The sequence below is a fragment of the Propithecus coquereli genome, unplaced genomic scaffold (assembly GCF_000956105.1).
Source record: "Propithecus coquereli isolate 6110/MARCELLA unplaced genomic scaffold, Pcoq_1.0 Scaffold20, whole genome shotgun sequence".
In the NCBI taxonomy this organism is placed as follows: domain Eukaryota; kingdom Metazoa; phylum Chordata; class Mammalia; order Primates; family Indriidae; genus Propithecus; species Propithecus coquereli.
In genome coordinates, this window is record NW_012144967.1 from 8,747,872 (window position 1) to 8,769,341 (window position 21,470).

Sequence of the window (21,470 nt, forward strand, 5' to 3'; positions counted from 1 at the left end):
AGAAGTTGTCAGAAAGGCATCTCTGGGTACCTGAAGCCATAGCCATTTATGGATTTCAGAGTGTCTCATATGGGATTAGTCTCCACTGAGACCCAGGAACCCTGCAAGAGGAAGAAGCAATGGCCTCTACCATGTGCCTGGCACCGTGCTTAAGTACTTTACCAGGGTTCTCTCTCTTAATTCTTCCACTAACCTCTTAGTGTAGACAAGCATTATTATACTCTTTCTATAGATGAGGAGACTGAGATTCAGAAAAGTTAAGTGACTTGCTCAAGGCAATATAGTTATTCTGTAAGTAGATCTAGGATTTAATTTGATTTCTTATGTAGAGAATATTGTACAGTATCCTGTTTCTTTCCTATATTGAGATGCGGTTTTTCTTTTTAGCTAAAACATCTATAAGACATAAAAAGCCATTGAATGGGGACATACTGCTTCTTCAGCTATTTCGGTATTTTTGTTGTTTTTTTGATCATTTTGTTAGTATTTGATCAAGGATTGGTATATTATTGCCTACTGGCTTATTCTAGCATGCTGCCTCTCTGTGTAAATAAAGTTTTATTGAAACACAGCCACACCCATTCACTTACATATCGTTTAACAGAGACCATATGACCTACAAAACCTAAAATATTTGCCATCTGGCCCTTTACAGAAACTGTTTGTTGACCACTGCTATGATAGCAATTTTAATTCAGATGTAATCTTTTTAGTAACCTAAGGTTTTGCATTCATTCGCTCAGGCGTATTGGCTGCTGGAAGTGCTTTCTCTTCCCTGCTTTTCCCAAACAAGTCATACAGCCATATAGCTTCATGCCTGAGTTTCTGTGTGGTCCCGTATAGTAATTAAATGTCTACATAGGCCTTTGCAGGCAGCATGAATTTCAAAAATTCCAGAACTTTTGCTATTGCTAATCTTTGTAAGTGTTGCACTCCTAGCCCTGGTACATTCTAATGATGGTGTCCACACTATGAACAAAAAGGCTGATAGTCTCTATATTAAAGTGCATCAGGAGATTGTAGCCACAATCTTTGTTATTCTAATCAACAACACTATAAGAGATTTGTTATGTGTAGGCATTGAGGGAGAATGTTAATTTATATAATTGAGACAATTGCATTAAAATTGGGTGAGTCTTGTTTTGACATAAAGTGAATGTGTCACAGCCGTAAGCTATTAAATTTTTTTCCAGTATTATAAAATAAAGTGGAAATGTGGGAAGAGTAAAATACTTACTGTACTTCTGCTTATTATTTCACACCCCTCAAATTTCTGATTTCTTACAACTCTAGCTAGTTTTACTACTGAGTGGTGAATTTGGTGAACATACTTAAAACCACATCATTTAAGTCTTTGAGTTTTGATATTTCCTCTTCATAGTCTTTCAGATACTTGGCAAGCTTTATAATCCCACTGTGTCTGTAATGTATTGTCCTTAAGTTACATGAAAGCAGGCCCCGTGAACCTGAGAGTTTGCTCAGTCATTCACTGGTTGTTGGATGAGGAAGAGATGATAGGACTTTTCTCTCTTAAAATTCCTTGGTGAAATCATTGGATGGATATAGTGCTTTTCTTTAATTTTCCTTTTAGGAAGGCATAATCAAAAATCTATTAACAAAGCCAAGACTTTCAATTGGTCTTGGCATGTAGGTTTGGTTTTTAAGTGTGTTTACTCTCATCGAAGGCTGTCTTCAAGTAAAGTTTGTTTCAACGTGTGTAATAACGCATTATATGCAGCAAGGTTTTACATCAGAACTCTGAGTTCTCAATGTTGCAGCAGGTTTAAGTGTTTAGAACACCTTTTACCTGTTAATCTATATTATTAATACTTGCTTTTGTATATTTGGATAAATGTCACCTTCTCAAAGTGGCCTTCCCTCAGCACCCTGCTTAAAATGGTATCCCTCTATTTGCTATTCCTTCTTCTCTTTTAATTTTGTCTATAGAACTTATAACTATCTGAAATTCATTTATTTCAAGGTTTTATTTATCTGTGTTACCTTAGAAGAAGGTCTGTGAAGATAGGAATTTTCATCTTTCTGTATCCTCCAGGTGCCTGGCACATTGTAGGTACACAGTGGTAGCTGAATTAACAAAATCAGGGAGAGTTTGTAGAATGAGGGCTAGAGATAGAGGGGCAGGTCACTTTTTAGATCAGGAGAGCCTCTTAAGATGTGGGGGGAAAAGCACATGTTTTGACATCAGACTGGGTTTGAAACTGGGTTCTTGCACTTTTTTGACTTTGGTGTTAAATAATTTAATCTTTGAAGACTCAATTTTCTCACCAGTGAAATGGAGGAAATAGTATCTATGGGGATTAAATCTAATATCAAAAATAAAGCCCTATAAACGTTAGTTTTTTCCTTCCTCTTGTGTATCAGCACGAAGAAGTCTAAAAGCAACCTGAATTTACCAGTCCATTTCTGGAGCCTTCTGGGGTCATTACTTTGATTGCTTTTGACAGATAAATTGTTTTCAGCAGCCTGTGTTGCCATCATTACAATGGCCTGTCCCTTTGACCAATGCTGGAGGACAGACACTTTGTCATCCCTCTTTTAATCCTTGTATCAGAGCAACTCTTACGGGTTCTGGTTCTGGCTTTGAAATATGTTTAGACGAGTTCTTAATTTTAAACAGTTCAGATGATATCGGCCCTTCCTCAGAGCCATCTGAGTTTCGCTGGCTATCTTATTTAAATGCAGCGGGAACCGTTCAGGTAAATTGATGTTCGTGGTCCTTACGCATAGTCATTCTAAGTTTCTTGGCAAATCATGAAACATCAGGGGGCTGCTAAGTCACTAGTTTGTTTCTGTGGATTTCTCTTATCTTTATGGATTTCCAAGGTGTTAATTCCTGTATCAGTTTCACTGATACATCTTCTGCTTGTGATACAAGAACACTTCAGAAGTTAGTTAAGGTAGATTGGTTCATAAATTTATAGGTTCTTTTAATCCTTTGTCCCAAGCAAGTCTGAACAGGACCTGGAAAGCTGATTATAAGGCCAGTGAGCTTAATTTTAAATTAAATGGATATTTAATACTTTGAGAAAGTACTCAAGCCTTTCAGTCTTTCCCTTTGATCCATGCTTGCTATTTGAATCTGATGGGCTTGAAATCAACTTTTATTCTTCTACTAAAAGAGTTGGTATTGCTACATTTCTTAAGCTCAGATTTTCAGTGGATTTCTGCAGGTGATTTTAACACCTAAGGGTACAAAGTCATTAAATCAAGGCAGGCAGAAAGGAAAGAGTACCCTGAGCCAGGAGGTCTGTCAGAGTGTATGGGGTGAGCCAGAGAATGAATGGGGACGGGCGTGGAGGTGGTTCAGTCAGTGTGGGGATACCACCTGCCTGTCAGCTTCCTATCGCCCTTGTCTGGTAGAGCACATTGAAATCTGGGACCTGCAACTGGTTGGAGATTATTGAGTTTAGGTGGCTGGTATAGATTTTTTTCCCTCTGAGTATAATGTTGACTGCTTTTTGGCTGAATCTTGATCTGAGGCATACACAGCTTGATCTGTGACAGATCTGTGAGGATTTTAATATTGAGAGGGTTCTGTTGTTTAAGTTAGGCATGGTCACTAAGGCACTGATTTTTAGTCTAAACATTTATTTGGTCTTTGATAACCTCTAGTTTTTGCTGTTCAGATTACAATTCATTGTTAGTGAGGTTTTTGTGATATGATAGAACACAGTATGGGATTTTATCTGTTTTCATGTATGAATGACATTTTTATACTATTGTTTATATTGCTGGCCTTCATTTACCTATGTGTGCCTTCATTTACTTACTGTGAGTAAGAATCTTCCTTAGATCAAATTATAATTAAGTTACTTGGTTTTTCTTCTCTGACTCTTACAAGGATGAGATCACCTATACTCAGATTGAGAATGTTTGGCAAAGGACCTGCCATTCTGAAGTCTATGATCTGGACCATGATTTTTTAGCTCGATGAAGGCCTGGTCAAATCACCAAGTTTAACTTTTAAGAGCATGCTATTCTTAATGTTCAGGAATGTATTCTGCAATCCTGGAACCTTCTCTAAAGTTCTTAAGATTTTTGTAAGAATTCAGTTAGTGAAAATAACAAGGAATCCAGCTATTAATTTTGAGGAGGGTCACGACTTTGAGTTGTTAGAGGCAAGCTGTTGCCTCCCTTGTCTGAGAGATGGGTAGCAAGGAAGAGAGCTCTAGTGGTCCTCTGCCACCCCCTTCCCCCAAGTTCCCTAGTGAGACTGGGGGAGGAACCTGGGGAAACAGCATTTTGTGAGTTTGGGGGACTACGTGAAAGTGTAACTGAACATACAATGATTTTGGTTTGGTAACTGCTTTAAATACCCTGTTTATTGTTGAAACTTCTGTCACAGCGAGGCCATTTGTCTTTATTTTTCAATTGGAAAAATCTTTCTCCCCACTTGAAAAGACTGAGTCTGTGATACAAGGAACTTTGCAATCCTTGACCTCCTTTTTTCCCCAAATCTCAGTATACCAATATACAGTATACAGCTGAGTGTACAGTAATCTCAGACATGGGATTGTACTCACAGAGCCATGCTGACAAATTGGGACTTTAGTTGGTGTTTATGTTTTTGACAACAGCTTTTAACCTTATTCTCATTTATTTCAATTTCTGTTTCAGTGTCCTGGGTCATGAAACTTAATCCACAGCAAGCTCCATTATATGTGAGTAAATCATAGATTTCTTTTTATCTTGTACTTATCTATGCTGTTTACTTATTGAAATAAACTCACACTCTCATGTGATAGATTCTTAAGGAAAATTTTAACCATCTACACATGAATTTATTGTTGTAAGACCCTTCAGAAATTGAGTTTGATTTAGTAAATACTAAATGACTAATATATGCATGAAACTAAGCTGAGAATAAATAATATCTGTAAGACTTGGGAGGTGTAACATAGGGCAATAGGATGCACATATGAAACAATTAAATTGCCCTGCAAAGTGGCACAGTGGCTTCTTATTTTTACCTGCAGTGCATTTCTGCTAAAGTAGTGTAGAGATCTTTTGTTGCCATTGTGAGTTACCCTGTGCTGCAACTAGGTGGCACTCTGTCATTGGCAAGAATGTTACCTTCTTTAGGACTCTAGGTGAAAGCTGATACATCATCTCCCTAAAGTGAGGGAATTATGAGATGAAATGGATAAATGATTAAATCAAGGCCACAAAAGATAAGCTGTACATGACTCTTCATTTTTAATATTGTAAGAATGAATTAGTTAAATTGGGATGGTGAAAAGTGTCTGTTTGATGAGGAGGCAGCTTACAGTTGTAGAGAGGCCAGTGGATGTTGGGTTGCCACACTCTGGAGAGGGTGAGAAAAATTTCTTTGTGGTAGGACTTGAGTCATGCCTTGAAGAATAAGGACCATTTGGTTGGGCAAAAAGTCTCCAGAATTTGTTGAAGACAGAAAGCCGATGGTAGGGTAAGGGAAGCAGTGAGCATGGTGCTGGATGAGTAGCTGGAGGGTGGGCAGGGGAAACGCTGGCCTGCCTGAACTTGTGCTGGGGAGTAATGAGAGATAAGTCTAAAATGATGGATGAAGCGCAGTTGTGAGGGAAGACTAAAGTTGTGGGGATTTTGTTTTTTGCCCATTGAGGAGCCGTGGATGGTGCTTATTCTAAAATTGCTGTTCCTTTTATGTATTTACTTATTTTTCACCATGCTATGTTAATAATAGTCATTTATCTTTGCAACATAGAACATTCATGTAACTCTTTGTAGTTGGTTTTTATGTTAAATGTGACATGTAAAGAAAAACGTGTTCTTAGAAGATATTTTATGTACTTTCTTTTCAGACTACTTGGAGATATGTTATTATGTTCACCAGTGGTTTTGCGTGTGAACTGAGAACTGTGGACTTTTTTTGAATAGCTTTATTGAGATATGATTCACATACCATAAAATTCTCCCTATTAAAGTGTACAATACAGTGGTTTTTAATGTACATATAGCTGTGCAATCATCACCATTATCTAAATTCGGAACATTTTTATCATCCCCAGAAGAAATGCCATACCTGCTAGCAATCACTCACCACTTCCTGTTCCTCTCAACCCATGGCAACCACTTGTCTACTTTCTGTATTTATTGATTTGCCTATTCTGGAAATTTCATATATATATGGAATCACACAATATGTGACCTTTTCTAACTGGCTTCTCTTCACTTGACATAATATTTTCAGTGTTCATGTTAGAGCATGTATCAGTACTTTGTTCCTTTTACTGATGAATAACATTCCAATGTATGCTACATTTTATCTATTTATCAGTTGATTGGGCATTTGAGTTGTCTCCACTTTTTGGCTATTATGAATAATGCTGCTGTGAACATCAAGTTTTGGTGTAGGCATATGCTTTCATTTCTCTTGGGTATATACCTAAGAGCAGCATTGCTTGGGCATATAACTGTATGTTTAACGTTTTGAGAAATTGTCAAACTGTTTTCCTTAGTGGCTGCACCAATTTATATTCCTACTGACAATATATGAGGACTTCAATTTTTCCATATTCTTTGCAACACAAGTTATCTGACTTTCTGATTGATAGCCATTGTAGTGGGTGTGAAGTGAAACCTCATTGTGGTTTTACTTTGCATTTCCCAAAAATGGCTAATGATTTCAAGCATCTTTTCATGTGTTTATTGGCCACTGATAAATCTTTAGAGAAATGTCTATTCAGATCCCTTGCCCATTTTAAAATTGGATTATTTGTCTTACTGTGTTGTGAGGGTTCTTTTCATATTCTTAATACATGCTCCCTATCAGATATATGATTTGCAAAATTTTTCTCCCACTCTAGGAATTGTCATTTCACTTTCTTGAATGATGTCCTTCGAAGCAAAAAAATGTTCAATTTTGATAATGTCCAATTTATTTCTTTTATTGCTAGTACTTTTGGCATCATATCTAAGAATAATTCTTTGCCTAGCTCAAGGTCACAGAGATTTACTCCTCTTTTCATGTAGGAATTTTATAGTTTTAGCCCATTTAGGTATATGATCATAGGGTTAATTTTTGTGTATGTTGTAAGGGAGGGGTCCAGTTTATTTTCTTTTGCATCTGGATATCTAGCTGTACCAGCACCATTAATTGAAAAGACTGTTCTTTCCCCATTCAATTGTCTTGGCCACCCTTGTTGAAAGTCAGTTGGTCATAAATGTGAGGAATTATTTCTGGATTCTCACTTCTATTCCTTTCATTTAGACTGTCTTTGACTTCTTTCAACAGTGTTTTGTAGTTTTAAGTGTATAAGCCTTTACTTCTGTGAAACTTATTCCTAAGTGTTTTATTCATTTTGATGCTATTGTAAATGATTTGGGTTTTTTAAGATTTCATTTTTTGGATTGTTCATTGGTAGTACGTAGAAATACAGTTGATTTTTATATAATATATTGATCTTATAAACTACAACGTTGCTAATAGCCTAGCTTGCTTGTTTGCTAGTAGTTTTTTAGTGGATTCCTTAGGATTTTCTATAGACAAGATCATGCCATCTGAAAATGGAGATTCCTTTTCAATCTGGATGTCTTTTGTTTTTTTTTCTTGCTTAATTGCTCTGAATAGACTCTCTAGTACAATGATTTGAATAGAAGTGGTGTGAGCAAATGTCTTTCTCTTGTTATTGATCTTACAGAGAAAGTGTTCAGGCTTTCACCATTGAATATGATGTTGTTAGCTGTGGATTTTCCATAGGTGCTCTTTGTCAGATTGAGGAAGTTCTCTTCGATTCCCAGTTTGACTATTTTTATCATGGAAAAGTACTGGATTTTGTCACATTTTTTTTTTCTGTGTCGAGATGATCATGTGGGTTTTTTCTTTCATTCCATTAAGGTGGTATATTATATTGACTGAATTTTGAATGTTAAACCAACCTTGAATTCCTGGGATAAATGCCATTTGGTCACAGTGTATAATTCTTTTTATATGTTGCTGGATTTGGTTTGCTAGTATTTTGTTGAGGATTTGTGTGTCTGTACATAGAGATACATTCTATAGTTTTCTTGTGATGTCTTTGTCTGGTTTTAGCCATTAAAGGCTTTTTATTAGCAAGCTGATGTAAATAAGTAGTTGTGGTAAGCAGAAGGATGGCTCCCCCAAATATGTCTACTTCTTAATCCCCAGAACCTGTGAATGTTTAATTTACATGACAAAAGGGACTGTTCAGATTTAAGTTAAGGATCTTGAGATGCAAGAGTATCCTGAATTATCTGGGGTTCCGGTATAATCACAAGGGTTCTTCTAAGTGAGAGAGGGTGTGAGGAGAGTCAGGGGTTTGAGTCTGAGAGAGATTGGAAGATGTTTCACTGCTGGCTTTGAAGATAGATGAAGGGACCATGAGCCAAGGAATGCAGCCTCTAGAAGGAATGTAACCTTGCTGACAGTTTGATTTTTAGCCAAGTAAAAGTCATTCAGACTTAAGACCTCCAGAATTGTAATATGAATTTGTGTTGTTTTAAGCCACTGAGTTCGTGGTAATTAGTTGTATCAACAATAGGAATCTAACACAGTTTGGGAAAACCAGTGATAGTGTGAAGGATAATTGGGAATGAGAGGGTAGATGCAGATAGATCTATTAGAAGCTTTCTGATCTTGCCATCGTGGAGTCTAGAACTTTAGAGTTAATAAAGGCCTTAGTTAGATATTAATAATATACTCCTTACTCTCTCCATTTTAGAGATGAGGAAATGAGGTCTGAAGATACTGTGATAAGATGGCACGGCTGATTGGTGGTAAAATTGTAATTTGAACCTTTGTTTTCTGGACTTGGTCATAGAAACCACTTAAACCTTGTTAAGCTTAAAAAAGTTTCATTCTGTTAGGGAAGCAAGGCTCAGTACTGAGGAATGTTCTTCATAAAGTGCTTTGTATATGATTACATGTTTAATTGAATTGGGCAGGTTCTACTGAGGAATACTACTTTAAACTTCAGATTTCAAGTGTGTCTATCAGCAGTAATACTTAATGGAGCAATTTTTTTGTCCCTTTTTTAAAAGGAGAGTGACAGCGTATTTGCTTCTCAGTGAACTGAGTCCAGTTGCAGGAATTTATGTGGTTTCGGTGAAGAAAAGTAGCTCTTGTTATATGACAGTGCATCAGACAGGGATTCAGTTCTCTGCACCTAGAGAAAGAAGTATGAGCAAAACAACAGAAAGATTGTCAAATTTTTCTTTTAGCTTATATTTGGGATCTTCTATCGGTGAGTACCATCAGCAGAAGAGAGAAAACTGCTACTAAATAAGGAAAAACACTGGATCCTGAGAACTTTTATCTGTAAGTTAAGAAAAATAGGCTGGATCTCAAATAAATGTTTTAATCAGTCTTTGAATAAAGATGCATCCAGAATAAATTGACATAGTTAAACATGTAAGAAAGTTTCCAAACTGTACAGGTGACAGCACTGTAAATGTTTAAATGAAGCTGTTTTAATCAATTATTTTTGTTGAAATGTGCACAGTGGAATGTACAGGACACTGGCCTGGAACTTTGGAGAACAATAATTCAAACAGGGCTGTGCCTTGGTTTCCTTGTCTGTAAGCTCTGATGCCATGAGTACAACCTTCGTGTCAGGCAACCTAGTTACATCACGGGGTCAGGTGTTTCTCACAGCCTCCACAAAGGTATTAATTACTACCAGATGAATTTATAAGCGTTGTAGCTTCAGTTTTATTGAGTGGTAGTGCTAAAATCTCTGACAAGTTTAGTAATATCCTTCTCCATATGAGGGCCTAAGTAGTTTAGTGAGAGTAAAAATGGAGAGGCGGCAGATGTAAGAAATATTTTAAAAGACATAGCAAGCCTGAATGCTTTATTAGACATGGGAAGTAAAAGAGAATAATGAATGACAGTTGATTGAGAATTTGAGTGAGGGACAAGCTGATGCCATTGTCAGATACAGAGAAGAAGGAGATGATGAGACTGTTCTTTAAACATTAAAGGGCACGTGGGTTGTCCTGTTGATAACAGGAGATGTGGGCTTGGAATTACGGAGCAAGGAAGTTGGTTTTGAGGTGGAGATAGTTTGAGTCATCTCTAAGAAGTTGATACTTATGACTGTGAGAATAGATGAATTCTTTGAGAAGATAAAGGAGTAGATGGAATTGGGTTAGTGGCAGAGAAGGCAAAGTGAAGTCAAGAGCGGAGAATTCCGGGAACCTGGCTTGCATTTGAGTCTTTAACATTTATTCCTGGACCTACGTAATTTCAGTCACACGTCAGGATTGAATGTGAATTTTTGGCTGAAGCCAGAGAATTCATTCTTTCATTCAGGTGCCTTCTCTGGGCCAAGCCCTGTTTCGGATGCTGGAGATGTAGCCATGAACAAAACAGAAGGTCCCTGTTCTTGTACTTACATTACAGAGAGGAGACAGGTGACAACTCAAATAAGAAAACATATCAGGAAGAAAAGCTGTATGAAAATAGAGAGTGATGGGGGTGGAAGAAGTCACATTGTTACCCTCATCATACGAAGGAAACATAAGCTCAAAATGGTTCATCTAGGGAATGGCAGAGGTGGGCTTTACCAAGAAATTGTGACTCTCAAATCCATTTTCTTTCTTGTGTATACCAAGCTGCCTTATTACAAATACCAAGTCCACAACTGTTCCATAAAGCACAAGAATTTCATAGCTCTTAATATGATGGATGCTTATACAAGTAAAATCCTTTTTTTCTTACAAGTATGCCAGGTTTAATCTTCCATTTCACATATTTTAAAAATTAATGTTTTATTTGAAATAACTTCAAACTTACAGAAAATTACAAGAATACAATACCTTTCATCTGATTAACATTTAACATTTCGTCACATTTGCTTATCATTTTCTGTCTTATATATTTTTATTTTTTTAAATCACTCTAAAGTTGCAGACGTTATATGCCATTTCCCCTAAATATTTCAGCATATATTTCCTAAGAACTGGGACAGTCTCATTATGAAAGTATAATTAAGAAAAATAGGAATTGTAACATTGATGTAATGCTCTTATACAATGTTAAGTGCGTATCCAAATTCCTCTCATTTTCCCAAAAAGTAACATCCTTTATAACATCCCTTTCCATTTCCATCCTAGTCCAGGATTTCACATTGTATTTATATTTCTTTAGTCTCTTAATCAGGAATCATTCTTCTGCTTTTCTTTGTCTTTCATGACATTGACATTTTCGAAGAATACAGTTTAGTTATTTTGTAGCAGTTTGGGTTTGTGTCATGCTTTCTTGTGATTTTGGCAGTAGTACTCCCTAAGTGATGTCCTTCTTGATGTGTCACATTAGGAGGACATGTGGATATATTCTTGTCTGTTTATTGCAGATGTTAGCTTTGATCTCTTGGTTAAGATGATACTGAATTTACATAACTTATCTGTTCCAGAGGAATTGGGCATTATAAGAAGATGGTGTGAGTAGTTATTCACTTTTCCCCTCTATGGTTGAATCTGGTTTGGAAGTACTTTTTGCATATTGAATCTTCCTAAAATGGAGCACCCTTGTTCTCTGCAAGGTATGCCCTTGAATATAGGTGAAAGGGCTAATGTCAACACAGAGCTCATTGTGAGTAATAAATTGCTTGAGGTTTGAACAGAACATTGCCTGTATTTTTGTGGATACACATGGTTAAGAAATATAGTTCTCGGCAGGGCACGGTGGCTCATGCCTGTAATCCCAGCACGTTGGGAAGCTGAGATGGGAGGATCACTTGAGCCTAGAAGTTGGAGACCAGCTTAGGCAATAGCAGGACCCTGTCTCTGTAAAACAACAACAACAAAACAAGCAAAAAAAACTTAGCTGGGCATGGTGGCACCTGCCTATAGTGCTAGCTACTCTGCCGGCTGAGGCAGAAGGATTTCTTGAACCCACGAGTTTCAGGTGGTGGTGAGCTGTGATGATACCACTATACTCTAGCCCCAGCAATAGAGCAAGACCCTGTCTCAAAAAAAAAAAAAAAAAAAATACCAGAAAAGAAATGTAATTCTCGACCGAGCTGTAACAACCATTTTTAAACATAGTAGGCATTCAGTAAACACTCATTGCGTAAGTGTGTGAATGAAATACAATTTAGAGAAAGCTACTAAAATTTTGGTGAAATTCACTTCTTTTTAATAGAGCTGGCTTTCTTAAAGTAGCTCATTTGTTTCTCAGGTTTCATTTATTAATTTACCCTATGTGGACCCTCAATAGTTAATGATATCATCTTTGTGACTGAAGGTGTTGCTAACAGGGAAATGAATGTGATAACCATGTTTGTTGTGCATGTATAACCTTCTCACAATTGTAGGAAGCCTTACAGCATCCCTGTGAAGTGTAAGCTGAATATAGTTTTATTCTAGAGATGTATTCTCTGAGGTAACTAACTTAACTAGTTGAAAAAAGCATGCTAGAAATAGTGCCTATGTCTCTTGAGTCCCAAATTATTATCTTTAGTTCTTATGGGATTTATAATCTCAGCCACTTGTTTACAGCAAACCATGTGACTGCCAATATTTTTTATGAACATAGTGCATGTACTCTTTGGTTCTAGAGCTCTTCTCACTGTCAAGATAAAAAGCATAGGCTTTTCCCAGAAGGGGAAAGGGATGAGGGATGCTATCACATGATAAAAGAAAAAGCCAAGCACCCAAGGAAAGGTTGGTATTTATAAAACAAACAAAGTAGGTCTTATCACCACCCCCACACACTAAGCACTACCGGATCTAGCAACCTAGCAACAAGACACTAGCAACAGTAAATAAATCCTCCCCCAGACTAACAGCTGAAAAGGAAGCAAGATTTTTGACTTCCAAAGGAGAAGGACAGGGTCTTTGAATGTCTCTTATCACAGGCCCCAGGCTACATCTGCCTGGGCCAGGCCTGAGGCTCTGCAAAGTACAAGAAGATAATAGGCATCAAGAATTAGGAGACCTGGATGAATCCCATACTTTGTATGTCAGAGAAAGTCGCTTTCTCTGTTCTCTCATCACTTTACACCCAAGTGAATGCCCTGCCTATGGGAATGGACTTTGTGGGAGAGGTCAGGGCTGGTGAAAAATTTGATGAGTCATAGGAATCACTGTATTTTAGGAGTGATTGAGCCCAATGTGGAAGAATGAGGAAACTGAGCTACAGAGAGATTGAGTGATTTGCCTACAGTTTCCCAGGGGGTTGTGATAGATCTGATCAGGTAGCAGAATCTGCAAGTAATTAACCTAACTAGTGTGCAGGAGACAGGTCACCAGTTCGTGGAAATTTAAGACTCAAAGTATATGCACAGAGAAGTTCTAGTATAAGACTTGGAATAAATGGGCTAAGTAAGAGGAAAAAATGTAGCAATTGGAAGACTGGAAGAGGAGAGGAATATTCGAAAAGACAGCATTGAGCTCCTTGCTTGGTGGAATGAACAGGTAAGGATTACAATGTGTTTGTGGACTGTTGACACTGGAGAATAGTTTATAGTTATTATTTGAAATCCCTCTTAAATGGAAATAGTAATCAAAATAAAATGTGTATTGTGACTTTTGATATAGGGAAGTCAATAATAGCCATGTCCATAAAGTATATGGGCAGATACTTCATCTTAGAGCTTCCTCAAAAGGAGAGTGATTTATTAGCTCCAGACCAGTGAGAGTAAGGTCAAGGCCCTGGAACAGTAAGGCATTTCTCTTGTAAAGTACAGATCCTGCCATTCTTTGATGCCTTTTCTGTATTAGAATAATGGTCTTTACTAGTTTCCAAAGTATTCCACTGGGCATTGGACACTTTATGGTTAATGATACGTGCAGCTGTAACTCCAGAGTGGATGGTTGTACCTAGCACTGACCCAGATGTTTTATATTGGATGCTAGTGATTCATTAATGGAAACGACTTTAAGAACACATTTAAAGAGGGAAAATTTGGGGTGCCTATCTCAGATTCTTCAATTATAAACTTGCTTTTTTGTGTCTCTAAGATTTGTAGTCTGTTGAGTTATTAAACACATCTCTAGGTCTCCCTCAGGAAAGCCAAAAGGCATTTATTTTTTCCCCTGCAAATTAAATACTTTTTAAAGCCAGAGAGATACTCTGATGTGAGGTCTAAATTCTGTTGCAACTCATCCTCCAAGGTAATATATGGGATAATAATCATTACCTGCCATATGTTTGGGATAAAACCCACATTTATTAGATTTTCAAGGGGAAGAGACAGTCCAATTACAAAATAAATTTCCAGAACCCCATTATATCTGGTTTATTATGTCCTCCTTCCTCTTATTCTTCAGTACCAAATGTTTTTGCATGTAGCTGCTTCTGGGAAGAGGCAGAAACATCCTGACAATAGAGAAACGTCATAAGAAAGAATATCTGGCACTGGATGCCTTTCTTTATTTAAAATGTGCAAAACAAAATCTCTAGTAATTTTAACTATTTCTATTAGAGTAGGGACCATTCCTTATGATGATGTTCTCTGTTTTCCCAAGAAAGAGAAAAGTGAAGGTGGTGTTGTTGGTTGAGAACTTAATGCTTGGCATGATACCATGGTCAGCACTTAATGCACATAGCCTGGTTTAGTCTTCACAACAAACATATATGGTTTGGTTAATATTTCCACTTTATAGCCAGGGAAGTGAGGGTTCAAATGGGTAACTAAATTGTTTAAGGTTTCACAGCTGCAGTGGATACAGGGTTCAAATCCTGTGAATGGCTCCAAAGCCCATTTTCCCCTCCAAATCCCTCTTAAAGAAGGTAAATCAGAAGATCATATCTGTTGGACTTGCCTTTAGATCTTGAAAAAAACTTTGATGAAAGTGATTTTTTTTTGTTCACCACATTGGATTCTTATTCACACTGGACTTAGGTTTCCAGCCTCCGTGAAGACTTGGACTTTGTGCAGCGGATTAATGTGCTCTGTTCATGCTAATTAGAACAGACGGCAGAGCCCAAACAATGCCAGAAGATGAGCTTGTGAGTGGAGGCATTTCACTGAGACGGAGGAAGTTTTAAATTTTTTATCCAGTTAAAAAATATTTATTCCTGAACAAGTATGGTATGTATAGAAAAGTAATCAAATATTTGAAGGGCTACAGAACTTAGGTTACCTCAACTTAATGTTTTCAGTTGCCTCATTGTAGGGAAGAGGACCACTTCGGTAATGGGTCAATTTTATTGTTCGGCACAATTTTATTGCTCTTCCTAGGAAATGTGTTTCCACAGCAGGAGCTGAAATAACCTGGCTGTGCTTCTCCTTTGGCTGTTAAGTTACATTTTGCTCCTACATAGAGCCTTATCAGCCTTCTGATCTCTTAAATGGATTACCTGCCCTCGCCTTAACAATACATTTCTGATGGGTCTGCTCCAGCATTTCTGGACTGGTGGCCTGTCCAATCAGATCTGAGAACTGTATTTAAGTAAGGACACTTTGTCACTAGTGCCAGAAGGAATAAAGGAAGTCAAGTGTTCCTCAGTCTAGCTTTTGATGGTTTTACAGAGCTAGAATTTTAGTTTCCTTCTGTTTGACTTTTTAACCAGTTTCCAGAAACTTGCTTTGAAGTTAGTGGGTTTTACATTTGTGAGTAGTATTTTCTTATTTTTCTTTGGCGTTTTCAGAACAGACAAAGGTACATGGGTCAAAGACTTTTCAGGGCATCTACAGGCATATTTTACAATAACTTTGTGTTTCCCAACCTAACAGTGAAGGGGTTAAATAACAGTGAAGGGGTTAAAGTTTCCATTTGGTACTAGTGAAGAGAAGTCTTGCTGTCCAAGGAAGATTGAAATGTAAATGTTCTATACCTTTGATTCATTCAAGACAAGTATTTGTGAAGCACCTGTTAGTTGAATGGGAGATCTGGCCTTAGAAGAATAGATTCTTTTACTGGTGAGGCAGGGGCTCAGATGCATGAGTAGTTAAATGACAGCCTGCGCAATACCTGTTCAAGTGCTAGGTGAGCTGTTTAGACAGTGATGGCTCACAGCAGGGAGAGGAATGAGATAGTGGCAGAAATGATTGGGAAGCCTTCAGAAAAGATGGGGCTTGACCAGCCAAGATACATAGGGTATGGAGAGATGGAAGAGCAACAGAGTGAGCAGAGAAAATTCAATCTTTGGAGTAAGACATGGCAGAGTATTATCAGGGTGGTGAGGGACCTTGCTTGACTAGGGTGGACAGTTCACATTGGAGGATACCTGGAGATGAGATTATACAGAACTGTTGTGTTCAGTAATGTAGTCACTAGTCACACATGGCTGTTTAAATTAATTAAAATGAGATAAAATTAAAAATTCAGTTCTTCTGTTGCAAAGTGCTCAGTTGGCACGTGTGGCTAGTGGTTCCCGTATTGGACAGTGCAGCTAGAGAATATATCTATCATCGTAGAAAATTCTTTGGCCAGTACTGATATAAGAAATACGGGGTTTTATACAGGACGACACTGGGGAGAGCAACTGGAGGTCTTTTGACCAGGCATGACGAAAGTAGTACCTGAAATAGAGAGTAGAGGGAGGGCAATGAGGCACTATCAAGGAGGTGGCCTGTTACTTCACTGGGACAGCATGGGAATGGGGTCTGGGCGTGATTGAGCTGTTCGATCAAACATACGGATTTTGTTTGGTAGAATGACTGAAAGCATCAGAGAGCCACAGATAAGGCCACCAAGGGCTTTTCTATGAGAGGCAGCGGGAGAATGGTGTAGCACCAGTGAACAGACAATTCGGAGGAGCTGCCTGAAGCTGAGGGAGAGCAATTATGTCTTTACAACAACCTTAGAGTGCAGTGGCATATGAAACACATTGCATGGATGATGGATAAAAACTTTAAATAGAGGTAGTTTTTAAAGAGACCCATCTCCTTTATTCTGACATAGTTTGAAAGCATATAAAAAATACATTTTGTCTCTTCCTCTTACATGTTCTGCGTATATACATGTGTTGAGAGTTCCTCCACTTTTGTGTAGAAAGCAGCTACCTTTTACTGAACACTTTCCATGTAAGGTGACTTACATACTTTATCTCCTCACCCTTGTGAGACCATTTTATAGACAAAGGGACATAGCTGGGAAGAGGTGACGCAGGGACCTGAACTCAAAACTTTGCTCTTTCTGTTTATTCTTACTGGTATCATCCTCTTTTGACCTGGTAATTTGAAGCCCGCTGCTTGTATCACATCTACATTTAGAGGTTGCCTTCAGCACTGGACTCCATTTGCCAGCTCTTTTTCGAAGGTAAGACGTAGATCCTGTAACAATGGTTTACTCACAGCAGTAATCGGTATGTAGGGTGAACTGGAATGACAGACACTTGGATTGCTCTAGGGCACTGGTTCTCAAAGTGGGGTCCCCAACCAGCAGCAGCAGCATGAACTTCACTGAGAAGCTGGTGGAATTACAGATTTTCAGGCCCCATCCCAGACCTCCATGCCTGAGGGTGGGACCCAACAATCCATTTTCTAATAATCCGTTCAGATGATTCTGATGCACACCAAAATTTAAGCATGAACCAAATGAACAAAAAGCATAGTTTTAAAAGCCCCTTCTTATGAACTAAATTGGAACAGTTTGGGTACGTTTGTGTCTTTTAACACAGCTGTGTAACCTGTCAAGTGGTTACCTGTGAAGATACATGGGAAATCATATGTATTAAGTGCGATGTTATTTCAGAAGGACAGATTAGTGGCTTCTTTTTAAAGGCTAGCTTTCTGAGTAAACTATTGCTAGCTTATTGGCTCAGAATAATATCAAGGTGTGCACTATTGAACAAGGATTGGTTGTCTTTTAGTAAGAAGTAGTAGTGATTTTCAGAGGACAATTAGGGGAGTTAACACTTCACATTTTTCACTATATATTTTATGTCATTTAGAATTTCTCATGAGTTCTCTCTGCTTTGTAGTAGCAGCGAAGCAGGTCATCATGCAAATAGAATTGATAAGAGCAGTAGGTTTTGGAATGAAGGTAAAGACAGGCTGCTAAGACTGATTTTTGAACAGATAGCATAAATAAAAGCAGTATTTTGGTGTCAACATTTGGGAGTTTAAAAATCCCTAGGTCTGGACCCCATGCTGAGTCAGTGGCACTTCAGGTAAACCAGTTCCAACTCTTTATAAGCTAGCCTTTAGCCATATAGAACTGTTACTGCATCTCTTCCTCTCTCTGAAACCACCCTTCCCCCAGCCGCGACACATGCACAAAGAAAACCGCTCATCTTTCAGGATTCATTTCCTGCCACTTGTTTCTGCGGAGCCTTTCCTGCGCCTTCACCCTCCGGTGGAAATCTATCACTCCTCTCCTCCTGTCCCCCAACTCTCTGTACAGACTTTATTGTGACACCTTCAACACTTCAGGTGCACTTTCGTGTACATGCCTGTTTCCGTTTATTCTGCTGGGTGCATTGAGGGCAGGAGCTTTGTATTTAAGTTACTGTTTTTAATTGCTCTCATTTTTTCTTCAGCTTCTGTCACATAAGAGATGTTTAGTGTTTTTGATTAAGTGTTTCCAGGTAGAATTGAAGCTGTTCTTCAGGAAAGAGCTTTGCTTCTTGTATCAATAGTTGTAAATGTCTAATCAGCCAAAGATGAGATTTTTTCTTTGTTCAGATTTATGGCCCCACAGGGAAGGCCACTATAGTTCATTAGTCAAGAGTTGAAACCACACAGGGGGACTTGTGAACTGGAACCAGTGACAGTGTCACTTTGCTTTGGCCTCTGGGATGGAGCCTCTAGGAGGCGCTCTCTTAGTGACAACCTGGGACTGACACTAGGTGGAAAACTGAATTCCAATCAAAATAGTCTAATACTTCTGTGTTGTGTATAGATTATTTACTTGGAACTCTGTTTGCTTCTTACTACACTAATCTCTGACAAACCTGTGAATTAGCAGTTGTTTTTTTGTTTTACAGATAGGAAAACTGAGACAGGAATATTTATATTTTAAAGTTCTAGTATGTTGATTATAAAGACTAAAGATTTTCGGCGCCCTCTTTGGAATTTGCTGTGTCACCTGAGAGTGAGACTGTTAGCTAGATTCGTAAAGTCAGCCCACTGATTCTGTAATTCAGAAATCCATAAATAGCTCCCTTGAAATAGAACATTGGGAATATATTTTTGTATCAGCAGGGACATAGAAATTACATTTTTCTGAAAGATATACGAATTTGTTGATTAATGGGCTAGCAATGCACATCTTTAGTCCTTTTTCTCATTCCTACACATTTCTCCTCCAGAGATTCTGCTTAATTTCTTTTGCATCCTTTTATGTGGGGGTTGTAACTTAGGGTATTTATCCTTAAGTATACACAACTCACCTGTACTCTCGGAATTTTGTTTGTTACTCTTTTTTAAGCCAAGAAAGAGCTTTCAGCTCTTGTGCATCCTTGGAGCCCTTCACAAAGCTCTGTTTGGATTAACTGCTGACCCCATGTGATATACAGAGCATTTGGCGGCTGGGGTGGAATTCTCAGCTGTCTTTCTTTGTTATGTCCACAGAAGGAAATGTGAGTTTTATCTTACTGCTCAGGCGATGGCACTTTCCTTTTTTGGTTCATGGGACCCACCAATCTGGTTGTGGGTACATTTCCTACCATTCCTGTCATCTTCTTGAATTAGTTAAAGGCAAGGGGTGATCTTAACCTACCCTCATGAACACAAATTCTTTCTCATAAAACTCTTGCATTCCTAAATTCTACTTTGAGTAAAGCTTATTAGGTTTTGCTGACATAGTTTGTCCTGTCTTCTTTGGTTAAGGGATCCCAGGCAGCATAATATTAAGAAGCTACTACTATGGGTATTTCTTATAGGCAGTATCGTTTTTTCACAAATTCCCATTTTACCAGACCTCTAGGAAATTTGTTCTTACCATATCTATGAGTATGATTGTATGTTGTCTATATCTTACTAAGTCTCAGAAGTAAAAGTGCTTCTTCTCCTTGACTACAAGACAGAGATGAGTGTTTTAAGAAATGGTGTGCAGAAATTCCAACCCCAGTCTTTCTGGTGAGTATGGGATTGTGGTGTTGATTTTTCATTTGCCATAATGTATATGAGTACCTTTGTATGCAGTAGAGGTTGGCAGAATTGTATACTGTATAAAAACGGTAATCACAAGAGCCTCCATTTATTCAGCACCTACTAGAGCTTATCCACTATGTTATATGTCCTGCATTCATTTTCTCATTTAATCTTCCTAACAATCTCATGAGATAACTGTTGTTTTCTATATTTTAAAGATGAGGAAACAGTGTCAGAGAACTGTCACTTATTTTAAAGATGAGGAAACAGTGTCAGAGAACTGTCACTCATTTTAAAGATGAGGAAACAGTGTCAGAGAACTGTCACTGGCTGAGGTCATGCAGCTAGGAAGTGACAGAACTCAAACCAGGCCTTTCTTACTTCAGAAGCCCCAGGCTCCTGCTGATGTCAGTATATCGCTACAGTGTGTGTGCTCTTAACCCTGCGTGGTGTGGGAAGGAGGTGGGCTGTAGCCCAGGACTTGTGAAATAAGGATATTGATGGGATTATTAAAGGCAAAATGAGACAGTGAATAGTGGAATTAGTTGGGAAGAAGGGAAACCATTTAGGGACAGACACTAGACCTTTGTGATAACTGGTACAGTGCCACTAGTTCTCAAACTTTAGTGTGCATGAGGTCACTAGGAGGGCATATTAAAACCCAGGTTGCTGAGCCACACTTCCAGAGTTTCTGGCTTACTAGGTTTGGAGCAGGGCTGACAATCTGCATTTTTAGTGTTTCTAAGTGTTTGCCTCCCAGGTGACGCAAGAAACACTTTGTAGAGAAAAATGCAAGGGCTTAGGAGTCAAGTAGATAAGGGGAACCAAGGCACATGTGGCCCTCCAGATCCTCGAGTGCGGCCCCTCAACCACACCCAAACGTCACAGAACAAATCCTTTTATTAAAAGTATTTGTTCTGTAAAATTTGGATTCAGTCAAAAGGCCGGCACTCAAGGATCCAGAAGGCCGTATGTGGCCCCAAGGCCGTGGATTCCCCACCCTGTTGTAAGGATTAAACACAATTTTAAAAATGACAGCAATATATAGCATTTGTGGACTATTTACTAAATACCAGGTACTTGAGAAATGCTTCACATATATAATGTAATCTTCAACAGTTAAATATGTTGTTCCCACATATAAGGATCCTAGTATATAGCAGTTGCTCAGTTAATATCCCTGCCCGACTCTTATCAGTAATAAAGCCTGGAAATACATAATGCATCTTAGACAGATTTTCATGAAACTAATTTATTTGTTTTAAAAACGTTGACACTTTAAAAGGAACACTTCCAAAAACTTATTTATTTATGTGAAATGGTTTTTATTAGTAATGCTGGATAAGAAAAATGATAATATCTGAAATGATAAAACTATGGTTTTTAAGTGCTATGGGTTGTTTAATATCTATATAGCTATTTATTGTAAATTAGAAAGCATAACCAGCTTTAGGAAAGCTTTATAATTTACCTTTAAAACTAATGATTTTCTTTTTTTTTTTT

The 21,470-nt window shown here is 38.0% G+C and overlaps 1 protein-coding gene across 1 annotated transcript in view; it reads left to right on the forward strand.

Moving 5' to 3' along the window:
* The first annotated feature begins 4,643 nt into the window (after nt 1–4,643).
* AKAP13 (A kinase (PRKA) anchor protein 13) overlaps nt 4,644–21,470 on the forward strand; it is a 230,946-nt gene continuing 214,119 nt past the window's right edge. The window contains exon 1 of the mRNA XM_012643677.1: nt 4,644–4,682. Within this exon, the coding sequence (XP_012499131.1) occupies nt 4,650–4,682 (33 nt within the window). The 5' untranslated portion in view covers nt 4,644–4,649. The remainder of the gene's footprint in view (nt 4,683–21,470) is intronic.